At 28.7% G+C, this 11,215-nt stretch overlaps 1 protein-coding gene across 1 annotated transcript; it reads right to left on the bottom strand.

Moving 5' to 3' along the window:
- Positions 1-635: 635 nt before the first annotated feature.
- On the bottom strand, positions 636-3,922 carry LOC129164536 (G-protein coupled receptor 20). The gene is made up of 4 exons (XM_054744948.2): positions 3,911-3,922; positions 3,324-3,580; positions 2,487-2,619; positions 636-2,307 (listed from the first exon to the last, which is right to left on the bottom strand). The coding sequence occupies exons 1-4, from the start codon at positions 3,920-3,922 to the stop codon at positions 1,702-1,704; spliced, it is 1,008 nt and encodes a 335-aa protein (XP_054600923.2). The 3' UTR covers positions 636-1,701.
- Positions 3,923-11,215: the final 7,293 nt, after the last annotated feature.

The following is an 11,215-nucleotide window of genomic DNA, read 5'->3' as shown; positions in this document are numbered from 1 at the left end:
AGAGAGAGAGAGAGAGAGAGAGAGAGAGAGAGAGAGAGAGAGAGAGAGAGAGAGAGAGAGAGAGAGAGAGAGAGAGAGAGAGAGAGAGAGAATAACTTTACAGACGTAGGACATTTTGTCAAGCAAAGTGTGATATCATGGTGCTCTTCTGTATGGAATAACAATGATGCCAAAAAGTAGAGAAAATAATCTGTACATAAATAAGGAACATAAAGCGGAATAAAAGTAAAAGACAACTACAAGCAGAATTATGTAATGTTTTTCCAGTTTTCTTTTCCTAAAAGTTCAATTAGGTTTTTTAATTATTTGAAATAGTCCTTGTAGTGTTTTCTTGTGGCAGTGATATTAAGCTCTACATGTGTTAATAGTAAGTCGTGCAAGAAGTGTATGAAATTATAAAAGCAAAATTTTCAGAGTAGGAAAATTAAGAAATATTTTAAAGAAAGGCTAAAGCAAGAGGGAACAGTGGGAAGACATTTTTACATAAAGTACATAAAAAACAACATTTATTTTATTAAATACTTTATATTAATTTATTTTATTTCCACATAGTTTATTTATACATAATATTTTTAATTAGCAAAAAAGTTCATAAAATGTAACAGGATGAAGGTGTTAGACCCCCCCCCCCCCCCCCCGAATAAAAAAATAAAAAAATAAATAAAGGGAAATAAAACCTCTTTGCATCAATAGGAGTTCTGGAAATGTTCTTGTTGGGAGGGGAAAAAATACAAAGGCTCTGTCCTCTGTGATTTTGCTACAGACCAATATTGCTCATTTTTTTCAACATATTTGCAGTGGTCCCTAGCATAAATGGATGCATTGTGAGTCAATCTATGTGGAGAAAGGAAGCTCTGGCGCTCCTGTTTCAGGGAGTAGAAGTGAGCCAGAGGAGTAAGCAGGAGAACACGGCAGGATTTGGAGTCTCATGTACCGATACTATCATGAAGTGGAGTAGCCTGGTGAACTAGACCAAATTCTTGTTTTGCAAAGTTTGGTCTAGGAACGCTCCACTGGAACCTCTGCAGCCCCTAACAGCATTCTGGCTGGCCAATCACAGCTCTCTAGAGAGGCTTCAAACACATAAAGAGCTGTGATTGGTCCATAATGGTGGGCCAATCATAGTGCTCTATCTGCTTAGTGAACAAATCACAGAGCTTTATCTGCTTTGTGGGCCAATCAGGGCACTCTATATGCCTGGTGGGTGGGATGATGCAACAGAGTGGAAAAAGATGGCGACAGCTCGTTTGAAACAGCTTTTACGTCAGTTTTGGACTATTAGAACTTGGGCTTCATTAGAATCAGGAGCAGATAGATGTATTTAAGTGCTTTTTTTTTTTTTTTTTTTTAGAAAAAATTGTGTGTTTTCTCCTTCTTCAACTGTGGACCGCCTCATTTACCGATAGCTGTTCCGGTGAGTATGTCACATTCATTGTCCAGTAGCATGCGGAGATCATTTGAAAGACAACGGTAGAACCCGCCCCACAACCGAGAGCCGTCAATGAAGCGTTGCCAGACTAAATAATACATTTATTTAGTCTGGCTTTTCAGGCTAGAAGTGGATGGGAATCAACTCCTTTTCTCTATTTTTTTTCCTAACACTTTTTTTTTTTTTTTTACCTCTTATACATTTTTAATGCATCAATCTGATTTCTCAAATACTTTAAAACAGACAAAACTATTTTTGTTCTCTTTGGTTCTTCAGAAGGAACCACCTGCTTCAGCAAAGGGTCCAGCATTGGCTGCAGTGAGCGGGGTTCTGGTGAGGCTGAGCGTAGCTACACTCTGCACTATCGCCAACGCTGTACCTGAACATTTCTTCATGAAAATCTTCTCTCCTTCTTCACCACGTGAGTTCTTTGCCTCCTCTTCCCTCTTCCTCCTCCTCTTCCTCCACATCGTCTTGAAGCTGTCTGTCACAAAGCAATACACCACAGGATCCAGGCAACTGTTGAGGCTGCTCAAGCTCACCGTGATGTGATAGGCAAGCACATGCCCCGCCCCTTTACCCTCCGTCATCCCTGACCCTCCGGCGTCCTTCACCTGGAAGTAAACCAGCACCTGGCGGATGTGGAAAGGTGTGAAGCAAACTGTGAAAACCACCAAGACGGCGGCCAAAAGGCGGACAGCTCGAGCCCGTCTGGCCTTGCTCTGCTGGGGCATCTGTCCGTGGTTGGAGGAGAGGAAACAGGTGACGCGGAGCGTGAATCCCACCACGGCAAGCATGGGGAGGAGGAACTCCAAAACTGTCAGGTAGAAATGGGCTGGGAGGAGCACGCAGGAGGAGCTGACGTTCAACGCTGTAGTCTGGAGAGAGAAGACAATTTCTGCCGACTTTCAGTGTTCAGTCGTAAAAGAGCCGTTTCATTAGAAACAAATTTTACTTATTACCTGAAAATGATTCATGTGTAGTAAACATTTACAACAAAACAATACGTCAGAGTCGTGATTTGTAACTTCTAGTTGTGTTTATGTAGAGTCTGCACCTGAAAGGAATATGTGACCACTACTGCAATCAGCCACATGGTGGCGCTAACACTCTTTGCTGCTCCGGTTGTCCTCCATCGATGGACGGTTCCGGACACCTGGACAACAGCGAGGTAGCGATCCACACAGATGCTGAGAGGAAAAGGAGAAACAGTTATGTGTGAAATGTATGGAAGGCTGCAACGTTTAGCACAGGGGGGAAAAAAGAAAAATGGTTTAAAGTTGAGCTGTTTTTGAAGTCTGAACAAATTTCTTATTTCTCTTGATTTTATGACTCAACCTGATTAAAGTAAAATTTTGGGGGAGGCTTTTTGATTCATGAAATTTTTTTTACCCTGAAAATTTCATAAAGATTTTTTTTTATTAAAGTTTTCTTAATGACTCAAAATCTTTTAACATAGCAAATATATTTATTTAGCATTTTAGCATGCTACTTCCTGCTTATCAAGGCTACAAATGTGTAGAAAATAAAATCTCGCCCTCTGGTGGCCTTTCAAGAAACAGAAAATAAGCCCCTCCCACAACCTGTTTGCCTCTGGGATGCTTAGAATAAAAATTTTGATTTTCTTTTCTGATTTTTAAAAATAAATATATTTATGTTCAGAGTCGTGGCAATACTATTTTTTTTATTTCTACCTTTATCGTACATACTTTCACAAACAAGAAAAACAATCATTTATGAAAACTTTTGTCTTTGTCCTTAAATCTTTTTTTCATCTGGGTCTTAGGTATAAAGTCCAAAGATTAATAGATATTTGGTCAGACTTAGAAAACGGTAAAACTTTTTTTTTTTTGCCTTTCAGGGCTTCCGTAGACTAAAGTGAAATTCCTCCCACCTGGTCAGGAACAGGATGCTACAGTACATGTTGACAAAGTAGCTGAAGGTGTGGACGTAGGAGCAGGCCACACAGCTGCCCCCGCTGTGATACAGCGCGATGCGAGCGGGCAGCGACAGCGCCACCAGCAGGTCAGCTACGGCAAGGTTTATGGTGTAAACCACAGATGCCGAGGACTGAGTGGAGGACCCGCAGAAAACATAGAGGGCCAAACTGTTGAGGACGACCCCGACCACCAACATCAGACAGTTACAGGCCTGCGACAAAGAGGAAACGACTAGATTCACCTCATTTTAAAGGTCACCAGGTGTTTTATTCATGTGGTCTCTAATCTGAATAAATTCAACTCTAAGGAGAGAAAAGGCTTTGGCGCTTCTGTTTTAGGCAGTGGAAGTTCGTAGGAGTAGGAGGTGGTGCAGAAAACAATAAGGATACAAGTCCTGCTCATTAATATTCATGAGACGCAAATATATTGCCTCTGATTGGCTAACAGCAACGTGACTCTTCCGCTGCTGCCTTCACTGTTTTTTCTTGGGTCAAAAAATCAACAGTGATGTTTTCACTCAATAAATGACACAAGCCCAAACGTGTTCCGCCATGTTGTGGAATTGCTATTGCTAATGGTTAGCTTCTACTAACTGAGACATGCTCTGCTCTCTCCTGGCTACAAAATCAAAACCGCCTTCCCGTGGGCGGTCGCAAATCAAGGTGGGTGGGTCCATAAATGTTAATTTTCTCTGTGTCATAGAAGATACTGGCTTTGTCTATTTTCTTTATATGATATTATTTATACATTTTTAGGACACATACTATAGTATGCAATTATTTATACATTTTTAGGACACATACTGTAGTATGATATTATTTATACATTTTTAGGACACCTACTATAATATGATATTATTTATACATTTTTAGGATACATACTATAGTATGATATTATTTTTACATTTTTTGGACACATACTAAAGTATGATATTATTTATACATTTTTAGGACACATACCTTAGTATGATATTATTTATACATTTTTAGGACACATACTATAGTATGCAATTATTTTTACATTTTTTGGACACATACTAAAGTATGATATTATTTATACATTTTTAGGACACATACTATAGTATGATATTATTTATACATTTTTAGGACACATACCTTAGTATGATATTATTTATACATTTTTAGGACACATACCTTAGTATGATATTATTTATACATTTTTAGGACACATAGTATAGTATGCAATTTTTTTTAACATTTTTTAGGACACATACTATAATATGATATTATTTATACATTTTTAGGACACATACCTTAGTATGATATTATTTATACATTTTTAGGACACATACCTTAGTATGATATTATTTATACATTTTTAGGCCACATACTATAATATGATATTATTTATACATTTTTAGGACACATACCTTAGTATGATATTATTTATACATTTTTAGGACACATACTATAATATGATATTATTTATACATTTTTAGGACACATACTATAGTATGATATTATTTTTACATTTTTTGGACACATACTAAAGTATGATATTATTTATACATTTTTAGGACACATACTGTAGTATGATATTATTTATACATTTTTAGGACACATACTATAGTATGCAATTATTTTTACATTTTTTAGGACACATACTATAGTATGATATTATTTATACATTTTTAGGACACATACCTTAGTATGATATTATTTATACATTTTTAGGACACATACCTTAGTATGATATTATTTATACATTTTTAGGACACATACCTTAGTATGATATTATTTATACATTTTTAGGACACATACTATAATATGATATTATTTATACATTTTTAGGACACATACTGTAGTATGAAATTATTTATACATTTTTAGGACACATACTATAGTATGCAATTATTTTTACATTTTTTAGGACACATACTATAGTATGATATTATTTATACATTTTTAGGACACATACCTTAGTATGATATTATTTATACATTTTTAGGACACATACCTTAGTATGATATTATTTATACATTTTTAGGACACATACTATAGTATGATATTATTTATACATTTTTAGGACACATACTATAGTATGATATTATTTTTACATTTTTTGGACACATACTAAAGTATGATATTATTTATACATTTTTAGGACACATACCTTAGTATGATATTATTTATACATTTTTAGGACACATACTGTAGTATGATATTATTTATACATTTTTAGGACACATACTATAATATGATATTATTTATACATTTTTAGGACACATACCTTAGTATGATATTATTTATACATTTTTAGGACACATACCTTAGTATGATATTATTTATACATTTTTAGGACACATAGTATAGTATGCAATTTTTTTTTTACATTTTTTAGGACACATACTATAATATGATATTATTAATACATTTTTAGGACACATAACTTAGTATGATATTATTTATACATTTTTAGGACACATACTATAGTATGATATTATTTATACATTTTTAGGACACATACTATAGTATGATATTATTTTTACATTTTTTGGACACATACTAAAGTATGATATTATTTATACATTTTTAGGACACATACCTTAGTATGATATTATTTATACATTTTTAGGACACATACTGTAGTATGATATTATTTATACATTTTTAGGACACATACTATAATATGATATTATTTATACATTTTTAGGACACATACCTTAGTATGATATTATTTATACATTTTTAGGACACATACTGTAGTATGACATTATTTATACATTTTTAGGACACATACTATAATATGATATTATTTATACATTTTTAGGACACATACTATAGTATGATATTATTTTTACATTTTTTGGACACATACTAAAGTATGATATTATTTATACATTTTTAGGACACATACCTTAGTATGATATTATTTATACATTTTTAGGACACATAGTATAGTATGCAAATTTTTTAACATTTTTTAGGACACATACTATAGTATGATATTATTTATACATTTTTAGGACACATACCTTAGTATGATATTATTTATACATTTTTAGGACACATACTATAATATGATATTATTTGTACATTTTTAGGACACATACTGTAGTATGAAATTATTTATACATTTTTAGGACACATACTATAGTATGCAATTTTTTTACATTTTTAGGACACATACTATAGTATGATATTATTTATACATTTTTAGGACACATACCTTAGTATGATATTATTTATACATTTTTAGGACACATACCTTAGTATGATATTATTTATACATTTTTTAGGACACATACCTTAGTATGATATTATTTATACATTTTTAGGACACATACTATAATATGATATTATTTATACATTTTTAGGACACATACTATAGTATGCAATTATTTATACATTTTTAGGACACATACTGTAGTATGATATTATTTATACATTTTTAGGACACATACTATAATATGATATTATTTATACATTTTTAGGACACATACTGTAGTATGATATTATTTATACATTTTTAGGACACATACTATAATATGATATTATTTATACATTTTTAGGACACATACTATAGTATGATATTATTTTTACATTTTTTGGACACATACTAAAGTATGATATTATTTATACATTTTTAGGACACATACCTTAGTATGATATTATTTATACATTTTTAGGACACATACTGTAGTATGACATTATTTATACATTTTTAGGACACATACTATAGTATTCAATTATTTTTACATTTTTTAGGACACATACTATAGTATGATATTATTCATACATTTTTAGGACACATACCTCAGTATGATATTATTTATACATTTTTAGGACACATACCTTAGTATGATATTATTTATACATTTTTAGGACACATACCTTAGTGTGATATTATTTATACATTTTTAGGACACATACTATAATATGATATTATTTATACATTTTTAGGACACATACTATAGTATGATATTATTTTTACATTTTTTGGACACATACTAAAGTATGATATTATTTATACATTTTTAGGACACATACCTTAGTATGATATTATTTATACATTTTTAGGACACATACTGTAGTATGATATTATTTATACATTTTTAGGACACATACTATAGTATGATATTATTTATACATTTTTAGGACACATACCTTAGTATGATATTATTTATACATTTTTAGGACACTTACCTTAGTATGATATTATTTATACATTTTTAGGACACATAGTATAGTATGCAATTTTTTTTTACATTTTTAGGACACATACTATAATATGATATTATTAATACATTTTTAGGACACATACCTTAGTATGATATTATTTATACATTTTTAGGACACATACTATAGAATGATATTATTTATACATTTTTAGGACACATACTATAGTATGATATTATTTTTACATTTTTTGGACACATACTAAAGTATGATATTATTTATACATTTTTAGGACACATACCTTAGTATGATATTATTTATACATTTTTAGGACACATACTGTAGTATGATATTATTTATACATTTTTAGGACACATACTATAATATGATATTATTTATACATTTTTAGGACACATACCTTAGTATGATATTATTTATACATTTTTAGGACACATACTGTAGTATGACATTATTTATACATTTTTAGGACACATACTATAATATGATATTATTTATACATTTTTAGGACACATACTATAGTATGATATTATTTTTACATTTTTTGGACACATACTAAAGTATGATATTATTTATACATTTTTAGGACACATACCTTAGTATGATATTATTTATACATTTTTAGGACACATAGTATAGTATGCAAATTTTTTAACATTTTTTAGGACACATACTATAGTATGATATTATTTATACATTTTTAGGACACATACCTAAGTATGATATTATTTATACATTTTTAGGACACATACTATAATATGATATTATTTATACATTTTTAGGACACATACTATAGTATGATATTATTTTTACATTTTTTGGACACATACTAAAGTATGATATTATTTATACATTTTTAGGACACATACTGTAGTATGATATTATTTATACATTTTTAGGACACCTACTATAATATGATATTATTTATACATTTTTAGGACACATACTATAGTATGATATTATTTTTACATTTTTTGGACACATACTAAAGTATGATATTATTTATACATTTTTAGGACACATACCTTAGTATGATATTATTTATACATTTTTAGGACACATACTATAGTATGCAATTATTTTTACATTTTTTAGGACACATACTATAGTATGATATTATTTATAAATTTTGAGGACACATACTATAGTATGATATTATTTATACATTTTTAGGACACATACCTTAGTATGATATTATTTATACATTTTTAGGACACATACCTTAGTATGATATTATTTATACATTTTTAGGACACATAGTATAGTATGCAATTTTTTTTACATTTTTTAGGACACATACTATAATATGATATTATTTATACATTTTTAGGACACATACCTTAGTATGATATTATTTATACATTTTTAGGACACATACCTTAGTATGATATTATTTACACATTTTTAGGACACATACTATAATATGATATTATTATTCATTTTTAGGACACATACCTTAGTATGATATTATTTATACATTTTTAGGACACATACTATAATATGATATTATTTATACATTTTTAGGACACATACTATAGTATGATATTATTTTTACATTTTTTGGACACATACTAAAGTATGATATTATTTATACATTTTTAGGACACATACTGTAGTATGATATTATTTATACATTTTTAGGACACATACTATAGTATGCAATTATTTTTAAATTTTTTAGGACACATACTATAGTATGATATTATTTATACATTTTTAGGACACATACCTTAGTATGATATTATTTATACATTTTTAGGACACATACCTTAGTATGATATTATTTATACATTTTTAGGACACATACCTTAGTATGATATTATTTATACATTTTTAGGACACATACTATAATATGATATTATTTATACATTTTTAGGACACATACTGTAGTATGAAATTATTTATACATTTTTAGGACACATACTATAGTATGCAAATATTTTTACATTTTTTAGGACACATACTATAGTATGATATTATTTATACATTTTTAGGACACATACCTTAGTATGATATTATTTATACATTTTTAGGACACATACCTTAGTATGATATTATTTATACATTTTTAGGACACATACTATAATATGATATTATTTATACATTTTTAGGACACATACTATAGTATGCAATTATTTATACATTTTTAGGACACATACTGTAGTATGATATTATTTATACATTTTTAGGACACATACTATAATATGATATTATTTATACATTTTTAGGACACATACTATAATATGATATTATTTATACATTTTTAGGACACATACTGTAGTATGACATTATTTATACATTTTTAGGACACATACTATAGTATGATATTATTTTTACATTTTTTGGACACATACTAAAGTATGATATTATTTATACATTTTTAGGACACATACTGTAGTATGATATTATTTATACATTTTTAGGACACATACTATAGTATGCAATTTTTTTACATTTGTTAGGACACATACTATAGTATGATATTATTTATACATTTTTAGGACACATACCTTAGTATGATATTATTTATACATTTTTAGGACACATACCTTAGTATGATATTATTTATACATTTTTAGGACACATACGTTAGTATGATATTATTTATACATTTTTAGGACACATACTATAATATGATATTATTTATACATTTTTAGGACACATACTGTAGTATGAAATTATTTATACATTTTTAGGACACATACTATAGTATGCAATTATTTTTACATTTTTTAGGACACATACTATAGTATGATATTATTTATACATTTTTAGGACACATACCTTAGTATGATATTATTTATACATTTTTAGGACACATACCTTAGTATGATATTATTTATACATTTTTTAGGACACATACCTTAGTATGATATTATTTATACATTTTTAGGACACATACTATAATATGATATTATTTATACATTTTTAGGACACATACTATAGTATGCAATTATTTATACATTTTTAGGACACATACTGTAGTATGATATTATTTATACATTTTTAGGACACATACCTTAGTATGATATTATTTATACATTTTTAGGACACATACTATAATATGATATTATTTATACATTTTTAGGACACATACTGTAGTATGATATTATTTATACATTTTTAGGACACATACTATAATATGATATTATTTATACATTTTTAGGACACATACTATAGTATGATATTATTTTTACATTTTTTGGACACATACTAAAGTATGATATTATTTATACATTTTTAGGAGACATACCTTAGTATGATATTATTTATACATTTTTAGGACACATACCTTAGTATGATATTATTTATACATTTTTAGGACACATACCTTAGTATGATATTATTTATACATTTTTAGGACACATACTATAATATGATATTATTTATACATTTTTAGGACACATACTGTAGTATGATATTATTTATACATTTTTAGGACACATACTATAATATGATATTATTTATACATTTTTAGGACACATACTATAGTATGATATTATTTTTACATTTTTTGGACACATACTAAAGTATGATATTATTTATACATTTTTAGGACACATACCTTAGTATGATATTATTTATACATTTTTAGGACACATACCTTAGTATGATATTATTTATACATTTTTAGGACACATACCTTAGTATGATATTATTTATACATTTTTAGGACACATACTATAATA

This window comes from Nothobranchius furzeri, chromosome 19 (assembly GCF_043380555.1).
Source record: "Nothobranchius furzeri strain GRZ-AD chromosome 19, NfurGRZ-RIMD1, whole genome shotgun sequence".
Classification (NCBI taxonomy): domain Eukaryota; kingdom Metazoa; phylum Chordata; class Actinopteri; order Cyprinodontiformes; family Nothobranchiidae; genus Nothobranchius; species Nothobranchius furzeri.
The sequence above is the reverse complement of the archived record's forward strand: the minus strand, read 5'-3'. Positions and strand labels throughout refer to the sequence as shown.